The sequence below is a fragment of the Sylvia atricapilla genome, chromosome 1 (genome assembly GCF_009819655.1).
Source record: "Sylvia atricapilla isolate bSylAtr1 chromosome 1, bSylAtr1.pri, whole genome shotgun sequence".
Taxonomy (NCBI): Eukaryota; Metazoa; Chordata; class Aves; order Passeriformes; family Sylviidae; genus Sylvia; species Sylvia atricapilla.
Window position 1 is genome coordinate 143,839,166 of NC_089140.1, and position 25,775 is coordinate 143,864,940.

The window sequence follows — 25,775 nt, forward strand, 5'->3', positions numbered from 1 at the left end:
CACTGGTGCCACTTGCAACCTGCTGCCCGCTGGACTTGGCTTCATTGATCCCCATCCTCTGGGCTTGCCAACCCAGTCCATGTCCCACTCACCCTGCAGATCCCTTACCTGGTCCATCTCTCACCAGAAGGCTTCCAGAGCACACCATGTCTAAGGCTTGACAACACTACAGACTGTTGTTTAGCAGGAAGTTACCTCCAGCACCATACTGATTTTTCACTCTTAACCAAAAGAAAAATCAAGAAATTGAAAGACTCTACTGGCATCATAAGTTTCTATTTCTGCATCAGAAAGGGTTTTACGTTTTTTTGGTTAAGAAACGTGACAAGAAGGATAAAGCAAGAAATGTCAAGACAGATGTGGTTATTTAGAAGAAAGAAAAAGCATACACTTTGCAGCTTAACCAGCAACAGCACAACTTCAGGCCTCTCCTTTCACCACTGACTAAAAGAGATGAGAAGGCCACATGCACCCACAAGCACATCTATATGTGTAATTTTCAGGGGAAATGGGATCCTTACAACATTTTGTCACTTTTTCACAGCATCATTAAAGGAAATGTTTTCCATAATCGCCACAATCAAGCCCACTTGTCACAATGATTATACAAAACCTCAGCATTAACCTACTGACAGCGATATTTACAACCCATTATATATAGATATAGATAAATAACACAGACCAACACTCTAGAAATATAAAATAATTGTTTGTTGCACTTCTCAGCAGGGAGTGGACTTCCAGCTGCACTCCCTCAAGAAAGGAAACTCACGCTATTATCTCAGGGGTTTTCCTTTGTATCCACCAATAAACTTTAGACCTCTTGGTCAGTATCAAACAAACATGGCTGAACAGTATCTAAGAGAAGCACCAAAATATGCTACTAACTGGACTCTGAAAAGTTTCCCATGAAATATAAAAACACTATTAGTTGAGAGTCCTTTTTTTAGAACATGCTTATATTACCTACCTTTGCACTTGAAACAATACTGATAATTAGCATTCTAGGCTTGATTCCGCCTAATGGTTTTATTGCAAGGCACTATTCCATTCAAAATGAGATGCTATGATCTTTTTTACAATTACCCTCTGTAAATTTGCTTCACATCTGCTGTTTAAAATTATTAACAACCATTTTCATTCGTATTGTTACAAATCACAAAGACAGTTATGAAAATTGAGTTTTACTCTTTGTGGTAAGAAAAATACTGAAAATTAAATCAACTAATCTCATTCTGTTCTGAGTCATTTGTGTGCAGTCCTTCAGTGACGCCCTGCTGAAATACAAACATGGCTTTGTGGGTTGTTTCCCCTCTCTGTTTTCTTCAAAGTACTTTTTTATTGCTTTTTAACTACGGAAGGTGTCTCCACAGGACTCAAATTCAGACATTAAACTCAACTTTAAGTCATGTCACTTTAAGTGTCTCCCCTCCATTGGGGCCAAGTTCCCATGACTACATGGTACACACTCTGTCAGGGTTTATCTGCACAGCATACTGAACAGAGTGCACCAAAGAGCACTTTCACAGCTTCCTAACTGATGAGTAAACATGAAGAAGCCTGTTGGGAGTTCAAAACAAGAAGCAGTACTTCTCAAAAAAACATATGAGGTACCAAACGCAGTAAGTACTTTCAAAAATATGCCTTAAATGAAAACAAATTCTCAAAAGGCGAAGCTAATTCATCTGCCACGACTGAAACTTAGAACTACCAGTGAGTGTTTCTTATTTTTCCTCACATCAGTCACGTTTAAGTAGAAGGAGATTGCCTGCTTATTAGAGCCAAATGCTTTGACTACTATCAAATGAAGGGTAAAACTGATTACACACTAAATGAATAAATACTGTGGCATGGAAATATAAAAGCATCCTCAACTGCATTTTAAATACAAGACACTGCTATCAACTCCACCCGTATCACATTTTCCGTATTGTGATTGGGAGTCACCCGTATGCTCACTGTGGCCTCTGTATTCCAGAATGCTCACGTGCCCATCCTCACATCTCTGTTTCAATTTCTCATTCAATGCAAAAGCAGCAACAATTATCCTGAGTTTTATTAACTACACAAATAAACTTTTTATCTGTTATTTTTAGGATGGTTTGCTATCAGAAGCATATTTCTTCAAAAACTGAAGATTGCTCATGGTCTGTTACATAAATAAAACCAGTTCTGAAATACAAAGCTCTCTATGATGCAAGACTGCTTCTAACTGCCATAAGTAATAGTTTGCAAGGTTAGGAAAAGCTGGGTTTAAGTCTAGTGCTGCTGGAATTGCCTGGATTCATCTCCTAAAAATAAGACTATATTTTAATAAAAAATTAAGAAATACAAAGAATAGGATGTTACAATTTATTTATTGCAATTATATAGAGTGATGCTTCAATAAAAAAAAATTAAGTAATAGAAATAATAGAGAAAATTCTTTCTCTTAACACACACACAAAATAGATCCTACCCATTATCACAGTCCAGGCTAATGAACAAAGTCTGTGTGTAATACTAACAAAAGTTCATTCAGAATGGAAATGCTCCTCTTCTCGTGCATGGTTTCACCTACCTCCCTTGATAGAATACTTTGTCACTTGAAAAGGATCTGTGGTGGAAAAGTAAATGGAAACACCACAGAAGATCTGATGTTATAGCAGTTTCAGTGCTACACAAGTTTCAACAAAATTATAAGGAGGAAAAAATGCTGTCCCCCTCACCCTCATGCTGAAAGTCCTTCCTCACAGTAGAATAAGAAATATATGCATGAACTGGAGCCCAAAGGGAAAGTTACATATGGGAAACTGTGAAAATGATTCATACACAACACATTTTGAAAGAATTTTTTCTTAAAAGGCAAAATAAAAAAAGTAACAACCCTGTACTTTCCCCTTTCCCATTTCTAATCTTAGAGACGTATCCAGGACATGAAGAAGAACATAAGAAACCTTCTCCTTTCAAGCTATGTTAGATTATACCAGACTTGCACTGAGAACCACCAAATGTATATGAGGCTGAGCAGGAGCCAGACAGTCGTTCTTTTACTGATGTACATTCACACATCTGTTAGAGCACCAGCCTAGACTGACAGACTGCTGTGCTCAGGCACATCAGCACAGTGAGAAACAAAATGAGCAACAATCATTGCAGGAATAGTGTTGTGAGGTGGGTTTGTTTGTTTGGGGGGGGATTGTTTTGGGTTTTTTTAAATTAAAAACCAAACCAAAACAAAAAAACCTCTCGAATCCTGAAAGCAAGACACAAACATATCTGCAGCCAATCTACTTGTCAGAAAGCACATTTTGAGTTTTCGACTTCTCACTCAAGTGCAGAAGAAAGAAATAACATTAGTCATTAAAGATGTTCAAGTATTACAGAAGTAAAACAGCAAAACACTCATTAAACTGCAAAATCAGCATCAGACACAACTGAAGCTATTCTTTATTTTATCATCAGCTTCTAATTGCTCCTTCATATCTACTAGCCTGACTAAAGAGAATTTAAATATTTAAGCTTAATCTCTGTCTCCAGACAGTCCTGCACAACATCTGCTACTTTAGGAGAAAGACTCAGAACTGCCTGGTCATGATAACTGAGCTGTCCCTTGAGTGCAAAGATGTCCTTTCAGCTGGAGCTGGTACACAGTGGAATGATAATCAAGACAGTCTTGTGGTGATCCCACATGTGCACTACTTATTCTCAGAACAGATGTCATCATTCTCTAAAAATTCCAACTAGCTAACAAAGTAATATTAACTCAATGATTAAAATCAACTTTTCAAAATCTATTTGAGTAATACAAATCATGGAGCTTCTGTGGATATAAAAGCATGTCTGGTCAAAACAAAGCAAGAGGCTGTATTTTAAGAGACTGTATCAGTAATCTGTCTATATTTACCATCTAGGCTTTTTCTTCAAAAAAGAAATTAACCACCCACTTACATACACAATAATTCCCTCTTCATATGATCATTATAGATTTATATAATGGTTTGGGTTGGAAGAGACTTGAAAGAGCATCTAGTTCCACCCCCTGCCATGGGGAGGGACACCTTCCACTAGACCACGTTGCTCAAGGTCCCATCCACACTGGCCTTGAACACTTCCAGGGATGGGGCACCCACAGCTTCTCTGGGCAGCCTGTTCCAGCGTCTCACCATAAAGAATTTCCTCCCTATATCTAATTCAGTTGAAAGCCATTCCTCCTTGTCCTGACATTTCATGCCCTTGTAAAACTTCCCTCTCCAACTCTCTTGGAACTACCTTTAGGCCCTGGGAGGCTGCTCTAAGGTGTCCCCAGAGCCTTCTCTTCTACAAGCTGAAGAACTCCAACTCGCTCAGCCTTTCTAAAGAGGAAAGGTGTTGCATTATAAAAGACATCTTCCACCTGCATGCAGAAATACATCAAAAATAACTTTTTTGCATGAATGTAAGATTATGCAGAAGAAATCAACAGAAAGGAGTACACACTGCAAATTCTCTCAAACTCGACCTACGGTATAATATAATGGTTGTTTCTCTCTCTATGAGTTTGAAAAAAAGCCCTATTATTTTAGCAATAGAATGAACTTTAAAATGGGTGTTTACTTGAGGCACTTACATAACACTCATGTTCTAAAAAAATATTATAAAACAATCTCGCAGCTTTTAGTAATTACTGTTAAAGATGCCTAAGTCTGGCTAGAAATATGGTGGGGTCTTTTTTATTTTTTTTAATCTGGTGTGACTGGATGACAAAAAATTTAAGCTTGGTCTCTTAAAGGGAAAAACAACTTCAAAATCTTCCTAAATTTCAGTAGTTTTAAACAATGTAGCAAGAAACCTTCCTATTCAATAAATTGCTACAAAGCAGCATGTTCTTACTACTGCCTTTGATAATATTATGACAGCTTTAAATAAAGTTTGGGTGGAGGATCTCTTTTTATTCTGTTTTTTTTTTTTTCTTTTTTTTTTAATAAATTGAGACCACAGAAGTCCTTTGGAGGAGCACTTCCATGATTCTCATTTTGTGAGGTATGTCTTTGTGCTTTGTTGGGCCTTCCACTGAAAACTTACTGAATGCAAATTCATCAGAATCAGTAAACATGTCTGCTCTGATTTTTCAGTTGAAACTTGTTCCAAAATTGCATCTAACTGGATTCAAAATCTCCTCTGAAATGATTTTAATTGTAAGAGGAAAAGAGTAGTAACTAGGAGATAATATGTAGCAATTCACTCAGCTGAACAGACTGCCCCTGTCACTGACGGGCAAGCAAGCAAGAAAATCAGCAAATGATTCCATCACCTTTTATTATGTTAGAAAACCTGTTAGCTTTTATGCAAGAACAGTCAGTTCACAATTTTTAATAACTTCAGGGAACTAGGTAAAGGTATTAACACACAAAACCATTTCTTTTTCGTCACACTGTTTATGAAAAGGTGTTTCTGATCCAGCCACTGACCTGAGCTACAGCAGGAATTGCACCGGACTGAGAGGCTGGGAAACAGAGTTAACTTTCATTGCATCTGTTTAATTTCCCTTCCATTTCTGTTCAGAAAATAGCTCCAGTTTGCCATTTTGCTTAGAATAAAGAAAATAATTAGTTAATCCACAAACTAGCTTATAGTCACTGAGGTAGGTGCAGGCTGTGCTGAATTAAATTAGCTGCAAAATAACGACCTCAGATACTTCAGGCAGCAGCGCCATAACAGCACGGAGCCTGACACTGCCTGGAAAAGCCCAGAGAGAGCTCCAACCCAGATGCAACATTCAGTTAAAAATCAAACAGCTGCAAGGTTGGAATCGTCCCCTTTGCCTTAACACAGCAGGCTCAACACTGAAGTTCAGGAGCTGCTTGAGGAGTTCTTAGGTCACCCACGACACATCAACAACAGCAGCAGCAGCTACAGAACACCCACTTCAACCATTCATTTTCAATCCCATGTTTCACAGAACTCACTGCCTTAGGTAAGCAGGTGTACAGCTTGAAAGCAGCAGCAGCAGAACTGTGCCTTCACTGTAGCTTGCACACACAAAGACTCCAAAAGAGCCTTTTGGTAGCCACATCCTGACTGTCTGCATTTCCTCATGCAAATTAATAACTATATATTTGGGAGAGTTGCACATTTTTTGCATGTAAAACAGTAGAGCTTGTTTAGATCTTGTTTCTCGCCAAATAAAGCCTTTTTGTATTTACAGATAATTAAAAAAAAATGCAAAACAAGTCCAGTTTAAACTGCAATCAGTTTAAATAGGGCACATAAAACAGTTATACAAACAAAAGAAATTCAAAGAAGAGCAACACAAGAACCAGAATCACCCACCATTCTTTATTCCTCCGATTTATTGCTGTCAAATGTGATGTAAAAACTTCTAAAACACACACAGTCCCCACAAATAGTGCAGAACACTGTGTATTTATCGTCTATATTTTGTTTCTCTTTGGACAGGCATTATCACATTCAGCCAGCACTGATGTGTCTCCCAAACCATGAAAGCATTATACTGTATTCTTACCCTAGAAGTAAGTCACCAGTGATGACAAAATATATTTTTTTACTTATCTCTATGCATGCTGTCAACTGTACTAATAAGCATATCAATGGCTGTACCTATTCCACATAGTTAAGACCAGGGGGCAGCAATTCTGTCAAACACTAACCTAACAGGTTGATTTTTGACAAATCTATCAGTGGCCATGGCTTAGTTACAAGAGAAAAGAAAAACCAAACCAGTTATAGTTATGGAAAAGTTACAGATGTTAATCGACATTACATAATAAAAATAAAATACATAACTTTAAATGTGAACTTACAATCACTCTAGTCAGTTGCCGCAGACAATAGCACTGTTAAAATTTTGAACACAAACAGTTCTCTTATTAAAACTTTAGCTGATCTGAATCCTGTGGAATTATATTTCCATACTCAAGACTATCAGGCAAACACCATAATTAAATAATTAATACTCTTTCCTTGCATACTAAATGTTTTGCTCATGCCAACACATTCAGCAGAACTAAAAGACTCTATTAAATTCATCTCCTAGATACACGCTGGCTCCTGAAGAATCGACAAATACTTGATGAACTAAGTATATAATCCAAAACAACAACTAACTGCAACCTATGCAACAATAGCAAAAAACCTGTCTTTTTTCAGAGTCATTATACTTGTACCTTCAAGCAAGCACAGGGCAAGAGAATAGCTGTACACTATTTTGCTTTAAAGTCATTTGGAAGACATTTCCTCATAACCACTGACCTAGTCCATAGGAAATTACTCTGAAACCTCAGCTAGAAAGCACTGCACTGATATTCCTTGGAAACCAGCTCTGGAAGTTTACCCATTTTCACACTCTTATTTATTGACAGCAGAGCAGGGTGGACATTTAAATGATGCTCGTAACAAGCACGAAAAAATCCCAGCACCGAGGCTTCAAGGTTGAAGTGCTGAGACTGTATAATCTCTTCTGCTGCATTATTTTGCTCCACTCCTTCCACTAATTCTGTTTTCATCTTATTTCCCTCACTCCGCAATAACCTTTTCATCCTTCCTCATTTCTTACACCAAGTCTCTCTTGGCAGATTTCTGCAGAGTTCTGTGCTTACTTGATGTAACGAGTGGCTGGGGAAAACCTCTACTAACGCTCCCAAACAAAACTCACCCTTTCATCTTCCCTCTAAAAATCCCAACATTCACGCATTTTTTTTTCTACTGCAACAACTGACAACACTGAAAACACCAAGAAGTACCACAGCAACATTTAAGTTCAGACAACTGCTTTACGCACTAATCTTTGAGACGCCAGAGTAGGAAAGCTTTCTGTAACTAGCTCAACACAAGGGCAAAGTCCCACAATTAAAAGACCAGATTACACGCATACCAACGCCTCTGGCTCCTGTGGATTTGGGCGGGTGGTGCTGCCTAGTCCCTGATGCTCTCTCAAAGGCATACAGGGGGAAAAAAAATAAAAAGGAATAAGGATAAAAAACAAGAGGATGGGGATAGGGTGTGGACGATTTACCTCTTCCAGCAGCGTGACCGTGTTCCTGCAGTTCTGCAAGCGGGTGGTGAAGCTGGAGGTGGTCGGGGAGTTGTAATCCTCTGTGGTCTCGGCGATGAACTCCGACACGGTGATCTGGTCCGGCATGATCCTGCCCCACCGGTAAAGCCCAGGAGAAGCCGGGCACACAGATCCGGAGAGAGGGAAGCCAAGTTTCGAGGGGAAAGGAGGTGGGGGGGGGGGGGGGGGCGGGGTGAAAATAAGAAAACGAAAAAAAAAAAAAAAAAAAGGTAGAGGGAAGAAGATGTTAACAGCCAGCAGAGAGCCGCAGCATCAAAGCACCGGAGCCGCAGAAGGAGGCTGAGGCTTCGCCCGCTACATCCAGCCTCTCCCCGGCCGCCCCCTCCTCCTCCGGACAGGAGGTGAAGGGGGAGAGGCCCCCGCACGGCGCCCCTCGCTCGGCCCCGCCGATGGGGAGCGCTCCCGCGGCCGCCTCCGAGCAGCCCAGCCCGGCCCCGCCGCGGCGCTGCGGGGAGGGCGGCGGGAGGGGAGCGGCGACCGCGCCGGGCTCAGCCCCTTTCCCCACCCGCGCCGAGCGCCCCACGCCCCCCGCCCCGGCCGCCGCTCCCGCCGCGCCGAGCACTGACTCGTGCGGGCTCGGGCCGCGCCCCCCGCGCGGGGAGGCGGGGCCGAGGGGCGGGGCCGCGGGGCCGCGCTGACGGGCACCGCTGACGGGCGCGCGCCGCCGCCGCTACGCGCGACAGCGAGGAAGCGGCTCCGCGCAGGCGCGGCCCGCGCTCCCCTCCCCCGGCCCCGCGGTTTCTGAGGGGGGGAGGCTGCCGCTCTTTCGATTTCTTATCATGAAAAAGGGCTTTTTTGGTGGAAGCTGACGAGGTCGGGGGATGTTGGGCTGCAGTACTGTCCCTAAACGGGAGAATGAGCTTCCCGTGCTTTCTGACAGCGGGGAGGGGCCCTGCCCGCCTGGGGCTGCGGGTCCGCTCCTGGTCCAGGGAACCCCCAGGGCGAGCCAGAGGGTCTCTTGCTTCTTTTTTTTCCCCTTCTTTAAGTCCGTCACAGCCGGTCGGAGCCCCATCCGCCGGTGATGTAGAGCGGAGGATTCGTGCAGCCACCGCTGTGGGAGCCATCCCTCTCTGCAGCCCTGACTGCATAGGTTTTTACTCTCCGTAGACTTAGTTAATTTTTAAGAAGTTCTGCTATGATTCAGAGAAGCCCTTGAAGTTGCTATTGCTGATTTTGCGTTACTAGTTGCGCTGCTGAGCCGTTTCCGAGCAGCGCTGTCTCAGTGCTGCCATGGCCGGGTCACACAGCCCAGCGGGGTCCCAGCGCCAGCGCTGGACCTGAACCGCGGCTTTACAGCCCCGAGTCCTCTCACAAGCAGTGCTTCTGAATAGTTAACGCGTCCTTTGTCCATTATTGCATCACGTAACAGGGAACTGACAGACAGCTCTAATGTTCCTTTCTTTTTTTTTTTTTTTTTTTAAAGCTTAAGTTTAGGGTCCCATATGTTCCTTTCTAAAGAAGGCTAAGTCTCAGGAGGCTCAAGTAATTGTGGTCATCTGCTGCATCAGTGTGATTTATTTAGTCATACTGTGTGATTTCCTCCTCCTTGTGTTTGGGATTCTCTCCACAGAAGCTGGGCCATTCAGGAATGGTGAATAGGCTCAAATCTTAACAATTGAGAAAGAGCAATATTATATGGCTGTATCCATTTCAAAAGATTTTATGTTCTCTGTATAAGTACCTTCCACATAACAGTGCGTCTAGGCTTGTACATAGTTTTGTAGGTAATTCAAGTAAAATGCCTGTGGAACTCAAAAATAGTTGACAGTATCGACTAAAAAATGCAATGCCTGAGTAAGGATAAAAAAGAGATACCTGATTTGAGTATACCCATAAAAAATGATTTCTACGCAGTTCTGCCTGCAAAAATATGACCAGTACTCCTGAGCGATGGTCCTGCCTGAACATGTTTCTGTGATTTCACTGCCTTAGTAGAAGCCCTCCATACGGCCATGTGATTGCTGCTGCTGCTGCTGCTGCTGCTTCACGTGATCCAGCTTTCTGGCACATAGGCTCTGAGCTCGTACAGATGATTGTTAAACGTCATGAGACTCTGAAAGGTAGAGTAGGCAAGAGGAGGAGGAAGCCAAGAAAAGAACTGTGTGGGACTTGCACTGAAAAATGGATTTGGGGAAAAAAAAAAAAAAAAAAGAGCACTGAAGAAGCAATGGGAGAGGTAGGAAGAAAATTGATGATCGTGTTCATAAGAGGAGTGGAGGAGGAAGAGAGACCAAGAAGATAAAAATGGCTGGTGGCATCAAAAGCAGTATGGAAAGGAGAGTAAAGAACTGGCTGGGGCCAGGGAAGAGCTGTTGGTAACATCCAGAAGAGCTGTCTTGGCCTAGCCTGCTTGGAAACTGGATGGGTGAGGGATATGGCTTGAGGCCAAGCAGGGTCTCTGTGGTCATCCCCTGTAATTTCCTGCCAAACATCAATCACGGGCTGTCACACAGCTGTTCCTCGGCCAGACTGGTGGTCTGCAGGTCAGCCACAGTGTGCACATTAGGGAGATTCCTGATCCCTTGCTGGCAGATTTCAAGGGTAAATCCATCACACTGATGGACAAACTGGTTTAATTAATTGGGTACTCTCACTGTTAGGGTTGAATTGTTCTTTTTCAGGCTGAAGTTACTGAGCTTGGCCATGAATCTCTGGATTGTAAAATAACCTCATCTGCTATTCCTAACAAATTCCCCCCAGAAGCTGAACATACTGCTAAAGACATAATTTCTTTGACACTATTTTGTGAAAAATTTAATCTACAGAATTGAAGAACATGTTCAACTAAGAAAGGGAGTAGGCCGGCCAGGGAAACTGCAGCAGTGAAGAGGCATAGAGGTGAAGGCAGGGCAGAGAGTAAGTGCAGCTGAGCTTTTATGTTTTCTCATCAGGAAAAAAGCTGTCTTCTAAAAAGACATATTAAATGTATAAGAAATAGAATGAATGCAGAAGAATACTGGCAAATAAAGAGAATAGCACAAGGCCTAAAAATGAAAAAGGAAGATCATGATTGCCTTTTGGTCTGTTTTTGACAATTCTGAAATTGTTTACTCTGCCAGAGAGAATACAGTGCTCTGTTTTGCTACTTAGAAACAGGATTTTCCCTTCCCCTATTCAAATGTTAGTAGAGAAAATAGCCCTATAGGCACGACCTCTTTAGACTTGGATTATTTTCACTTAAACTCACTGTAAGCAAGATCAGTTAATTAATGTGATGTTAATAAAAATAAATTATACAAGCTGCCTGTAAAAATGTGCTAATGTTTAAACTGGTCAAATTATGTAAGTATTTCACATAGCATTTAGTGAATTTCAGATTTAACCACGTTTCCTGTTTTGAATTGTGATCAGTATCTGGAGATTCAGTTCTAAATTTGTAACATACACCTCTCTATAAATTGTCACTAACTGAAATCACTGTTTCACTTCACAAATGCCAAAGAATAATCATCACAGTGTGAAAGTTATATTTCACAGTGTCTGCTGTAATGCTATCTTAGTCTGTGCTAGATCCTGGGTGAGGCTGCACCACGGTCTTTTTCTCATGGAAGGTTTGCCAGTGAAGTTCTGCTTATCTCACTCCTCTTGGTATTCTGAAGTGAAATAAATCTCCTTGTCCACCCTGGACAAGCTAATGCCAGTGAGGATCATGCAAGCAGCACTGGAAATCACTTACTGGCTGATGCATGCAGTCAAGGAAGTTGTGCTGCCTTGCCTTCCCACCCAGTGATTCACTCTACAAATCCACTTGATTCCCTGGCTTTTATTGTGATTGCAAACAGAAGAGCTGATTACAGCAAACTGACAATAATTTTGCAGTACTGGTGATAGTCACCATGCTTAGGGAGAGGCTAAGGAACATTGCAATGATGAACTACCAACGCAGGTGTTGTGCAATAAACTGAAGAGCAGTGATAGTATGTTTCATTTTATAGTATTTTAGACAGCTTATATTTAGACTGAGGTCATCAGTTCACTCACAGAAGCTGAGCAGGAGTGAACAGGTGATGATGTCATCATTGTGAACTTTGCAGCATGACCAGTATGTGCCAGAGGTGAAGAGCTACATGGCACTTGCATAGCTCTTCACATCATCAATGCAATTAACTATTGAAACCACACAGCAATGAAGTAGAGAACAGCAAGATTATCTTTCTACTACAGATAAGGAGCCAGATAGATGAGCTTGTGGCTCAGCTGTGTTTGTGGCTGTCTAACTTTAGTCATGCAAAGTCAGCTCTTCAGGGTATCAACACTTCATCTAGGCTGAAGCTGGTGGTGAATCTCCTGTGGGATGTGATTATGCTGCCTGCAGAGAGCAGCCCCAGAACCACCCTGAGGTCACACTTCCCTGCTGCATAGGAAGCAAACTCACAGATGCAAACTCAGGTGTGGTTGCTGCTTGGTTTTTGGAAATAAGCTTGAGCAAAGTCCCTGGCTGTGCACCAGTGTGTTGTCAAGCATGCTCAGACAAGCTGCCTCCAGGGCCATTTGCAACCTCTCAGTGTGGCAGTGAAGTGAGTTGTTAGCTGGAGAAGGAAATCACTCTGCACATCGGTTCTGTGCAGTGACTCCTTTTGATTAGCACAGGTGTAGTCATGGCAGGAGCTCACACGTCAAATTCAGGGGGTTTTGATTCTCAAGTATGAACATGATGATGCCTTTTTGCAAATACAAGTTTACAATTACACTAATTTCTTGATTTGCAAGGTTCCCATCTTGGCTATTACTGCAGATAAAAGTGGTGATTTTATGGTATGATAGACAGTAATGTTTAAACTAAAATAATTTCAAATCAAAGAAATGTACATCCTTTTCTTAGTAAACTACATAGTTGTTCTTTTTATGCTCCTTAGCATCTCCACAAACATGGAGAGTTCACCAGCTCAGCAGCAAATAGCAACAGAAGTAGTGGTGTGCTAAAATTCATAAGGAAAATATCTTTAGGCTATGTTTCTCTACTATACTGCTATCCTGAATATGTTTGTGGTTTGGTGTTAAATTCATCCATTTTAGCTAAACACAGCAGTAAGCAGTACTTCCCATCCTCCTCCTGATCCTAACTCACTTTATGATATCATTGTATGACATCAGACATCCATGGCATCAGATACCTGATAAAGCTGATTTGACATTCCCTGAGAAAAATTTATATGGTAAATTGCTGTTCCTACATTTTTATAGTTTTACTTTCAGATAACTTCTGACAAAATTAATGGGAAAGGCTTATTTAAATTTATGGCCATAAGTATTAGAATATCCACAAGTATTTGAATATCAGCTCTTCTCATTTGAGTTGGATGCTGGGCTTAGAAGATAAAAGAAGCTTCAAATAAACAAGAATCTCAGCAGGAAGAGTTACTCTCTTGGTTTTGGAATATCTCGCGTGCTAAAACTTGGGAAACTTTTTTTGTTAATGGAACTCTCAGTTTTATTTTCCCAAGCAAAACCACCCCATTTATGTCAGGACAAGTAACATCATCACTTTGTACTTCAGCGGGAGATGTTTAGTCAGGAGGCGTTTCACTTCCAGGAGCTGTGTCCTCTCAGAGGGCAGTGGGGCGGCTGACAGCCTTGTACAAAATGTAACAGCTATGTATTTTAACCTGCAGCATGTTTACACGTTTAATATCATGTAAGTGCATGATGTACTCACAGGAAAAGGCAAAGTCTATTTTAAACACTAAAGCCTACATTACACATTGTGACTGGTGCTAATTTGCTTGAAGGGAACTTACATGGTAAACTGCAGAGTGTTTCTGCTTGAGAAAGAAGGCTTTGACATTTACAAACAAACCTTTGAAATTATTGTTTTACTGAGACTGAATAGTCAGGTAACTTTCCAGTAAAGAAAACTTCTTGCCTAAGTCACACTGCTAAATATGAAGAAGACCAAAATCCAGCTCCAGCAAACATGCTGATTGCAATTCTGTGGTTTTTAAGGGACAGTATCTGCCAATGTGGCTTATGAACTACATGAGCTGTGTCAAAAATTTGTGCTGCTGCTGTGACTGTTTTGAATGCAAAAATCAGATGATTTCAATTTTAATATTGGCATCTCCCAGCATTTGTCTTCATCTGGCATTTAAAATGAGATAGCAAATATCTCAGAAACTACATGTTATTTTGAAAACCTTTTAGCACTTAGAATAGTGGCTTAAACAGAAGGCTCTTTTTGCATTCTTTCAATATTAAAATGGTAGCAAAAAGAGAGCCCATTGTGTTCTCATTATAAATGACATTTTAGTAGCATTAAGATCTTGTGGTTTTAACACTATGTGGACAAAATGAAAAGAGATTAAATCAAAACATCAGAATATTTTGCCGAATTATATATTTTGCATCTTATTTACTTGAATGTCCTGGGCAAGTAGCTTGGCTGAATGATAAGGAAGCTCAAATAACCATCTCAAAGGACATCAGAAAATAACAGCACTGAAAATGAAGTGCAGCATTGAGTTACACAAGATTAAGCTGACTAATCTGCTGATTCAGTTTTGCCTTTGTTTTTTGGTTTTGTCATGCAAGATCAAGTGTCAAACACACGTAATGGCATTCCAGGCTCCCAATAACAACAACAAGCAATAGGCTGTTCTCCTGCCACCTCTGCATTCTCCAAAGAGAAAACAGCAAAATGCTCACTGCAGCAAGAGACAGCGGGCTCAGAAGAGACATGCTCCTTTTCTTGTTACAGGTGTACTGAATTTGGTATTTCTATTTCACAGATGTTTTTTGTCAGAGATGCTCATTTAAGAAACCTTACTTCAGTTCGTAGGAAGTGTAATAATGCATTTGAAGGGTCTGGAGGGGAAGCCACACAAGGAGCAGTTGGGGTTGTTCAGCCTGGAGAGGAGGAGAGTGAGGGAAGACCTCATTGTGGTCTCCAGCATCCTCACAAGGCAAAGACACTGATCTCTTCTTTCTGGTGCCCAGAGACCTGACCCAAGGGAATGGCTGGAACTTTTGTGAGAGGAGGTTTAGGTTACATATTAGGAAAAAGGTTTTTCCCCCAGAGGGTGGTTGGGCACTGGAACAGGCTCCCCAGGGAAGTGGTCACAGCCCCAAGCCTGACAGAGTTAAAGAAGCACATGGACAGTGCTCTCAGGCACGTGGTGGGATTCTTGGGCATGGTTCTGTGCAAGGACAGGAGTTGAACTGAGTGACATTGTGGGTCACTTCCAACTCAGGATATTTTATGATTCTATGATTCTGTGTGTCAGGAGACAACAGATTGAAACACAGCTCTAACAAAATCTACAAAGTATAAAAGCACAGCAGTATATTCTTCTATATGGACTGGTTTTTATAGAGTCCAAAGATATCAAATTTCTACCAGTGCTGATGGATAAGAAAACTGTCCGTGGAGCCACTTGCAAGTTTGACATTAACCTTGTGAAGATGTGAACCTGCTCATTACTCACAGAGATGGTCAGGAAGAACTGCCTAGCTTGAGGGAGTGGTGTTCCAGCACTGCTCACCCTCACTGCCTTGGTGAGGCTGAGGAACACCACAGGGACACCTGGGCACGGTTATCTTTGCATTCCTGACACTGAGCAAATCTTTGAAGGATTGTTGGGAAGGGCACTGCAGACGTGTTGGCATGAGAGCAGGCCATGCCAGTGGGATTGCAAAGGACAAGATGAAGCCAATATGACATGAAGGGATACTCTGATTGGAATGGTAGAAATAAAGAGTCCACCCAAAGAAGGAGTCATAGTAGCTGGATGCTTCTTTTCCTGGTTTTTTGGGGGTTTTTTGTTGGTTTTTTTTAATATGAGAAATAGCAGTGACTAAAATCAGAGCATGATACTGCAGAAATGAACATGTTGCAGGGCAGCTGGCATAGCAGGCTCTCCAAAATAAAAAGAGAATGAAATAAAGCCTCAACCCACATTGCAAACATTTCAATATTTTCTCTTTCCCTCTGGAAACGATATGGCTGTGTCATTACCAGGCACATCTCTGGTTCTATCGAAGCTGCTAAATGTATGCTGATGACAACATGCAGTGTTTTGCCTGCAATAAAAATGAAGGTTCAGACCAAAATGAACCTGGAAAGCGGTTGGAGAATGAAATAAAGGCTCTATAGACCTGGGATCACGTCCTTGAGCTGACACTCATGGCTCTGATGTGGCAACTGATCTCTGTGTGCATCATTTCTCTGTCTGTGGAATGCAAAAAATTACATTTATTTTTCCAGATGAAAGCACACTGGGCTTCTTCAGCTGAATATTGCTGAATACTGTATCAGAACTAAGTATTTTTAATATATATTTTATTGTAAAAGTTTCAAAATTAGCTGAGGGTTGAAAAGGACTCTCAGTCCAAACAATTTTGTCAGCACTGTTTTGGACAGACTAAAAGGTGAATGAAAGGCTTTCTTTCTACTAGTTGTTAATGCTGTGAAAATATAAATCAGAAAGATCTGGGTTTGTGAGGGATCTCTCTCTATATATTATGGATATATCAGCATTACTTTGTGGAAAAAGAGGGACTAAGACCCCCATGATAATAAACAGAAATAATTTTGCTTTACAGAAGCTTTGCTAAGACAGTTTGCAGACATAAATGTGTATAGGCCTACTGAGTTTAAATGTTGGCTTATAGTGTTGTCTGAGCATGCTTCATTTCTCATAATTTCCTAAAGCGCATCTCAGTAGAGAAAGACTGGAAATAAATCTGCAGATGTTGGATGTTGTAAGAAAAGGTCCTTGCAACCACTGAAAGTATTAGCACACCTGTGTTTCCCTTAGATAAGCTACTGTTTTCAAGGATGCATCACTTGGCCATACCCTAGACTTGAAATTAGCATAAGAAAATTTCAATTCAGGAGTGTTGCCTTTTGGGTTTTATTTTGTCTGTGTTTATTTTGTTTGCACATTTGCTTGTTTTATATAGGAAGTCAGAATGTTTAACAAGACATAAAATCTGAAAAAAATGTGAGGTATGTCTCCTTTATGCTCAAGCAAAATTACTAATATTTAAAATTATGGTTTGCAGGTTTTATTAATGTAGATGTTTGAATATTGAAGTCATGGGGGTCCCAACCAGGATGACAGATAACCATATGGAAGTTTTTGGAAACTAGTCTTGCTGTGTATACCAAATTTCTGTTGGGCCAGTGTTCACATGGTGCTAAATGAAATTTAGCAGTGCAGAATTTCAGCCTTGAAGTCCGTCACAGCAGCTCCTTTTGCTGATTACTCATTTACTTCTACTTTTAACCACTGCATTTGGGCTTGCAGCTTCCTAAGTTAACTGGCGCTCCATTTGACTACTGTAGAGGGTGACCATCTGCTCTTCTGTTCTGCCTCTACGGATTTTTTTTAAAGCAATGCTGACCTCAGAAAATTTGAAAGGGCAGCAGGAAAGATGTCAAAAATCTTCAGATTTTTGCGAGAAAATAAAAATGAGCAGGGGAAAAAAATGAGTATGAAAGGCTCACTGTCAACTTGTTCTTTGTCAAATTAATCTGTGTGGGAGAAAGATCCCACAAGTGTCCCAGTCAAGGGAAGACTTTCAATGATGGTTTGCACCTTCCCAGGAGCGTCAGTCAAGACACACTTCTGTAGGAAATTTGGTTTCATTAACTTCAGGGATGATAGCACTACTTATTTTCCTTTTGGTGGTTGTCCTTCAAGGAAAACTAGGAGCAGGAGGACATAAAAATGTAACTGCCACTTCAAAATCAAATAGGAATGTCTAGTTTAATAGCTCTATATTTTTTTTAAATATTACTGACTTCTGAACTCTTGCTTATTTAAGACCTCAAGGACTCAAAAAGGAAAAATATGTGTAGCCACGTGACAAAACAAATGCCCAAAGGAGGATTTGTTCAGTTTTGAGAAGATCAGCAGCAATGATTCACCCTCTTGGCTGGTCTGGACTGCAACATGGTCAACTGATTCCCCCAGGGAGGAAGAAAGGATGCATGTCCCACACTGCTCTGTGGTCACACAGGGACCAGTGACTTGTGCCAGGGTAGCTCCAGCCTGTGCATCCAGCATAAAGAAAACTTCAGCTTTAACCATCAGTATTGTTGTTGTAGGGGATTCAAGTCAGGCAATCCAAATGTAGCTTTTAGTGGTTCAGTGAAAGAGAGTGAAAACTTTGAAACAAGAGAACTCACCATCCAGAGACTGAATAAACAAAAGCATATTTAGACAACTGTGTGCTATTCAGCACTTTACATCATGCAAAGAAGAGTCCTTCCTTTTTTCAAGCCCCCGCACAAATCTTGCCATAGATTTTTCAGGCTGATCTGAAAGATTTGTTGTTTCCAAAGTTCAAACAACCTCAGTTACCAGATCTAGATGAGTTGAAAAAGTTACAATGTCCTTTGTATACCCTGCTCCACTCATACAGCTTTGAAATCTATGAAAGCAAAGCAAACTATGTAATAGATGTTGGTGTTTTTTTCCAATAATTGCTCAGGTGGTCAACACTTTGTAAGGATTTACTGATTTATTGGAATTTTTGATCCTTGAAAGGATCAATAGGTTAGACTTTTTCTGAGGAACCCCACTATAGTAAAGTCTGAAGTGGCATTAAGCAGAAAAAAACCCCACTGGCAGGTATTAGAATTGATAAAACATCTGGTCTGCTTTTTACTCTTTAAGCTAATTATTTATATTTATGTCTTTTGTCTTTCTTACCGATTCCATAGTGAATCTCTTGAAGAAAAACTTGAAAGCCTGGATGCTGAAGATCTCATGTCTCATCTGTCACGACCAGAAACCTACCTAGATGAGGAGAAAAGATCAAGTAAGTAAAACTGACCAAAGCTATGGGACTGACAAAGTTGTTTATTTCGTCAATTTGAAACAATGTGTGTCAGTTCTTCAGTGATGGAAATTTATCTTACATTTTTTGATTGCTGCATTTGATGTTGTGAGTTTCACTGTGGTAAATAGATCCATTAGAAATTCTCTGAAAAAGAACACCTTGTTAGAAATTGCTAGAGGAGAGCTTCATTTAGCTGGCTGGGAAAACTCTGTCTAACTCAATGTGGCAACTACTCAGTCAGCTGCACTGAGTGCAGTGCTGGTAACATTGTCTGTCCAAGTTGGCTGACACTTCAGAAGACCCTGTTTTCTTCAGCCTAACCATTCGAGCTGAAAATTTCAATGTCAGGTGTATGCACCAGACTGATCTTTTTTGGAAGATGGAGATAAGATCTGAAGGATGAAGAGACTGGGAACAAGAAATGTTCTGACGGGGAGTAATCCTGTGTGTAGGAGAGGGCAGGCGGCTGTGGGGAGACAGTCATAGCAGGATATGGACAAGTGGTCTCAAGTGTTTCATCAGGTTTTCCTGCCATTATATTGCATACTCTTTTCAGTTTAAGACTTGTGTTGCTGTGGGGAAAGGAACAAGCTAGACATGCTGCAGAGCCTTGAGCAGGTGAGTAGGGCTGGGATATACCTTTCACTTTGGGACGTTCAGGACTGATCTTTATGTTTGGTCCAAAGGGACAAGCTGGAAAAAGATTGGCAGGGGCTTGAGACCAGGTATGTGAGCTGGGAAGGAGAATACTACACAGAAGCCATTGCATGAGATGATAAAGCAGGGAGGCTGGGACAAGCCCCATGAGACAGAGAGATGTGGGCTGCATGAGCCTGCACATGGGAGAGGTGACAAGGGCCCATAAAGATGAGATGAGTCGAACAGGGCAGCTCAGGCAGCAAGGGAATGGGAGAGAGGCCATTCCCAGATTACACCCTTTGATTAACCAGGCTGCCCATTTTCATTTGAGGACAGTATTTTATTCCTTGGGGACATTCCTTTTTTCCATGAGGAAAAACACAAGTCCTTCTCCATGAGTATTTTTTTTAACCTTCTGCCTAAGAGAAGCCTTGTTATGTCTGTTGACCTATTTCCCCAGAGACTGCTGTAGTTTGTTTATGGGGTTTGTCCTGTTTGTTTTGTGTTTCCAGATATGTCATGTGGGTCTGGAGATTTTCCAACCCTTAGCATTAAAAATAACATAGAATAATCCCTGTCTCCAAGACATATGAGATTCAATTAAAAATTGCGACATACAAGTTTTTGGTTGGGATGTTAGTATCTCTTTTCCCTTCTGTTTCTGAGCCTTTAGGGTACTTTCAAATGATGTTGTCAAGAGCTCTTTTATTCTTAAAAGGGTTAAACATCTTTTTTACAAGTAGATTTCATATTTTTGCATGCTGGCTGGAAAGGATCTGAGATTTTACCAGGCATGCCACCAGCTTGGCAGCACAGGAGGATAAATGGTTACGGGCTCTGCTCATAAGGAAGACGTGTGTCCTTTGTTTTGAGGTGTGCAAGAGAAGGAGTATCTGCCTCAAATCAAGAATATTATGCTTGAATATTGTGTAACATGCAGAAAAAGGTTGTGAGAAGGCGCCCCTAGTACTGCACTGTGTTTTTGTGGGTTGGGAAAGGCCTCTCCTGGCAGACAACTGAGTACCACCATCTTACAGCAAACCCATAGCCACTGGCAACCCTGGATGTGACTCAACCCGTGATGACATGTCTGCTGGTTCTTTAATTTTACAGTGCACCTCTTCCTTTTAATTATATTATTCATCTCCTTAGGCAAAAAAAGTCACCGTCATCATAGGTTTATGTTATTCAAATCAAAACAAGAAATAAAAAATATATAATGGCTCATTACTTTCTAAATCAGATGCCGACCTAAGTTTACAAATAACTGTAATTGACATTGGACTAAATTTTAAATGGATGGCAATTTATTTTCATTAGTCTAAAAAGTCACAGAATCTCTTTATGTCTGCTATAATAGGCTACTGAATATTATTTAATTGCTTATTTTCTATGAGTGGTGTTAGGAGCATTTTTGGTTAGAGCTCAGTGGTCTAGAATGATTATTTTCCCTTTCTAGGTCTCCTACTCATTTTGGGGCCTCTTGATACAAGAGCAATCAGCAAATAAATTAAATATCAAAGAAATCCAGAAAAATATTTGTAAAGAAATCAAGCTGGTTGAAGTTATCATCATTGGTTGATGAGAAACAACACTGAAAAGGAAACATATGTGGCTCTCCTAAAGACAGGAATGGTGGCCCAGTGAGGAAAATGCTCATGTGAGTTCAAGACTAACTCAGTGACCTTGGACAATTTATTAGGGCATCATTCAGATGGCAAATTCCTTAAGCCATATGCCCATTAGAGTAATTTATCTGGCTAGAGTATTTGGAGGCTAAATACAGCTTTTCTGAAACACTTGACCCAATGACAGTGGTAGAATTTGGGCTGTGTCAAGATGATATTTTGACTCTTCTTCTCACACCCCAAAGAAACCAAAACCAATGCTACCCAACCATCCTTGGCAGTGTGGAGATAACATTACCAGCTTGCTGGAAAATCCTTATAAAACAGTATGTGAGTGGGAGCAGGGAGTGAATATGAAATATAAAAGCCCAGAGCATATAGAGAACAATGAAAACTGGAGAAATATGATTACCTTTCACCCAGGAACACCCACACCTGAAAAGAGAAAGTCTCGTGGGGCTTAAGTAAGGAGGAGGCCTAACTGAAAACAGGGTGACATTAATGGCAGCTGGGTGACACTCGACAGAATACAGTAATACAATAGCAGATACTATTAGTCCTTAGATGAGGAAGGCATTTGTTCTTGTGCCTAGTTATAAATACATACAATTATATTGCATTAATTGGTACAGCCTAAGTGCTTGACTAATCCTAATGCTTAACTAATAAGTATAATGAGTTGAATCCCTGTATTTTTAATGTTTTAGAACAGGGTAAATGTTGTGGAAAGCTAATGGATTGTCAGGAAGAGAATATAAAAACTGCCGATATATAGGGTAATAATCAAGAAAAAAAAATATTCAGGGATTTTGCAGAGGAAAATATCAGGAAATATTTTTTTACACTCTTTAATTACCTGGTTTTGATATTGCTTAAACTCTGTGTGATTTCATGCATAAGTAATTTAATGACCTATTTTATCTTGCTTTTTGTTTTAGACAACTTTTTTTCCTTTCATAACAGACTATATGACCTGAGTAGCAATAATATAAATATATATTTTTCATGTCCAATGACTATTTTAGGGAAAATACTAGCCAGCCAATTTTCTCATATATCCAAACTAGAGTTAGCCTAACTAGAAAATCTCAAACAAGCAAAAGTTAATATTGTTTCTACAATCACTGATATAACAACAATAGTAGTTGTGCACCACCATGCTGAAAATCAACTCCCTTTATGTCCAAACGATAGCGTGAATCACAGAAATCTGACCTTGATATACAAATGTGATCATGTAGTAATTATAGCTCTTGTGCTTTCTGTATAAACAGACTACTTCATCTGGAAATGCTGTAGGGTACTGCTTCATTCTGCAATTTGCAGCTAATGACTGTACGGAAAGCTTCTATAACCCCAAAAGCTTTAAAATAAAGCAGGTAGAAAAATCTTATTTCCTGCAAATGAAAAAAAATAAGCTGGTTATTTGAACAGCAGTGAATCAAGTCATTGTTCTATGTTCTGTTGAAAAGCAGATACTACAAATTTAAATATTGTCCTCAAAATCACATTGTGCAAAGGTTATTAAAGACATTTTCATGGGCAAAATATGGAACTAAATAATTCAGTTCAAGTGCTAACTGACATGTTCTTTAACAACTGTGAGGTTAACAAAAATATCTTTCATTTCATGCCAAAATCTGTTTGTTCTGTTTGTGTCTGTATTGGTATCATCCAAACAGGATGTGACAAACATATGTTCTTTGGCTTTGCCCTAATCCATGATTTGGGTAACACTATTAAGATGTGGTCTAACGAACTTCAGGGAAGTAAATCTGGGGATATTTGTCTGTGGGCTTGATTTTAGTATGTCCTAAGCAATAGAAACTCCATCCTGACCTCATGAATTAGCCATTTGTGTTTTCTGTGCTTCCATAAACATACAATCTAAATATTAGCATGCTTATCGACATGTGCTGAATCCTGAAAGAAAACAATAATGGAAAATTAACCCAGCACAGAACCCAGGAGTGACCCTGAAGGGCTGAGTGACATCCTCTTGATGATGAGTCCCCACTTATGAGGGTTTCCAAGAATGTTAACTGCTCAGGTTTTAGTCTATTCAGTTGTTTTAGTGCTGACTTTGGAGCATTCTAATTTCTTAATCAAAATTTTGTTTAGTGCCACAAGTGCTACCGAAGTTCATAAGTAATACGTAAGTAGTACAGATTTTTATTTTCCCCAGGAAAATTTTAAACCTGAAAAAATATCAAGATAGCTTTCTTGAAATAAAATATTTTTTCCTTAATTCTGTTCTGATTGACATGCAAGGAGTAATGAAAAAAGTAATAAATTGCATTACTTCTCTCTGATTCTTTATAAATAATACCTGGAATTAATAATTCCAGTGTTTTGCACTGGATTGATGTCAGGTTGAGAGGGTTATTAATCTTCAGGTTATTACACCAAACTTTTAAACATGTTGGCAAAGTAAGAGATTTCTTCTATTCATCTTGAAATACCCACATGTTTGAATATGTATGGAAAATCAACTTAAAAATTCAGACCTTTTCTTGCATGGCACTTTTAGAAATAGTAACTGATTAAAAAACGAACCTAGTTTTAGGAGATGGTTATTACTGTTAGAATGAAAATTAGTTCTCTGTCTCATGTGATATAATTGTCATATGATTATGAAATGATCATGGATGGGCTGTGCAAGTGCTAGAACTAGAACAGTGGTTTGGAATTCATGCTGAAAAACATAATTCTAAGACGGAACAGTTTTTTTGCTGTGTCCCCACCATGGGATTTTATAACACTTTGCCAGAGAGGGCCAGAGGGCTCAGGGGTACTTGTTTGGTCATTTTCTGCAGTCTTGTTCAGCGGTGAATTTTCTTTAAGACTCAGATATATGACAAAGATTTGTGTAAGTATTTAGACTGAAAATCTTTCTAGTCTTTGAAGCCTGTCTTTCGTTATTTGTCTAAGGGCTTCAGGATGGTGGTATTGTGAGTTAATTCTCCTTGTATCCATTTAAGAGTGACCTTTTTATCATTTCCGACTATATCCATCAGCTGTTTCTTGGGCTCAGGGAAGAATTTTCATTTTGTGGAGGCAGCACCTAATCAGTGTCTGCTAACCAGCTTCAGACCTCTGGAGGGCTTTCACTGATCTTGTCAAGGGTATTTTTTTGTATTTGATGACAAGGTTGCCATTCACAGTCCAAGACTTTAAATTACTTATAATCTACTTCTGAAAACTGTGAGGGGCTAATAATACACAAGAGTGCTTCCCACCTTCCCTGTATGCTTAGTCACTGCTTAATTATTTACTCAGTACAAAGTTTATAGCAAAATACCCTGTACATGGTATATAAATTATAGATTAGAGATTAATAATATTATGTGAATATGACATCAAGCCCTCTTGTCAGTGCCCTCTGTCATTCTCAATAGCCACTGATTGTGGGTTGAATTCAAGATCAATCATTTGCTGTCTGAGTTTTTAGGAAGGAGTCATTATTAAAATTACAAACTAAACCTGGTGCATCTGTGTTAAAGATTAAATGTTCTCTGCACAAAAAAAGTTGGGTGCATTTGAACATCCCATGTCCTTCCTAGAGCGGCTTTTCTACTCTGAGTTGGCAGCATTCAGGCAAAGCAAGCACCACACCTTGTACTTCCAGCCTTCATGCATTAGTCAGACACGTATGAGGTCATGCATTGTCCTGGTGTCTGAACACCTCACAAAAGTTAATATATTTGATAGACATTTGTAGGATGGCTACAGCAGACTGAAGACAAGGCTCCGGTTTGTGACAACCCCACTTTTCTTGACACAGCTCTGTCCTTCGCAGTGCCATGTTTGTCATTCCTTCCTCTTTGACATTCACCAAGCAGTACCACACTTCTACTTAAGAGCCCTGAGAAAATGTAATTTATTTTGGCTCAGTAGTACCGCTAGCTGTTCTGTCCTTCAGTGGAGTGCAGAACTATCAAAGTGTTTGTAGAGAGTTTCCCAAAATACAAGGCACATAGAAATCTCAGTACAGGCATAGAAAGATGTTCCCAAGTATTCTCTTCAGGTCTGTATCTACCCATACAGTGAGTCATGCCCACATCCTTGAACATGGATATTTATGTCTTTGAAATCATGTCCTATCTACATAGAAAAATGAGATAAACTCAAAAGTTAGTGTCAGAACAGAACCTTTACAACTTAACCCAAACTCAGTCCATGTAAATGGGATTCTTTACCTCCGCTTTAGTGAGCTCTGACTCAACTTTTAGACTGTAAAAGTGGGATGTATCTGACAAAGTGTCTTTGCCTCGTCTGTTCACTCCAGACTCCTTTCATCGTGACTGATGATATGGTCAACACAGACAACTGCAAGTAGGTTGCATCTCACCTCATCCTACAAAAGTTGAAGTTTAAAACAGAGATAATAAAGTGGATGTCTATAAAATCAGATGAATCACATACTAAACTGCATTTTTCATCCTACTGACTAAAAGAGAGAGTAGGGTGCTGATTCCAGGGGTGAACACCTACTCCAAAGATACTGCATGCCTAAGGGCACTGCAGCAGGGCCTTTTTATTTCTGACTGCACTATACCACAGGCAGGTATAAGACTGTCTTGGTAACAAGCATGAATTTATACCAAGATAGAAGTAAGAAAGTCATACAGTTTTCAAGAAGATGGGGAAAGCACTGAGAATTACTGCCT

General features: G+C 40.2%; 1 protein-coding gene across 3 annotated transcripts in view; it reads right to left on the reverse strand.

Annotated features, from left to right (window-relative positions):
- Window positions 1-25,775, reverse strand: part of ASAP1 (ArfGAP with SH3 domain, ankyrin repeat and PH domain 1) — a 145,639-nt gene that overhangs the window by 108,678 nt on the left and 11,186 nt on the right. For 2 of the 3 annotated variants that reach the window (XM_066336157.1, XM_066336140.1), the window contains exons 2-3: window positions 18,709-18,795; window positions 7,994-8,123 (exon numbers count right to left, since the gene is read on the reverse strand). In XM_066336157.1, coding sequence (XP_066192254.1) covers window positions 7,994-8,123; window positions 18,709-18,767 — 189 coding nt within the window. In that variant the 5' untranslated portion in view covers window positions 18,768-18,795. Of the gene's footprint in view, window positions 1-7,993; window positions 8,124-18,708; window positions 18,807-25,775 lie in introns of those variants that run through there. The other variant, XM_066336149.1, reaches the window with a different exon arrangement.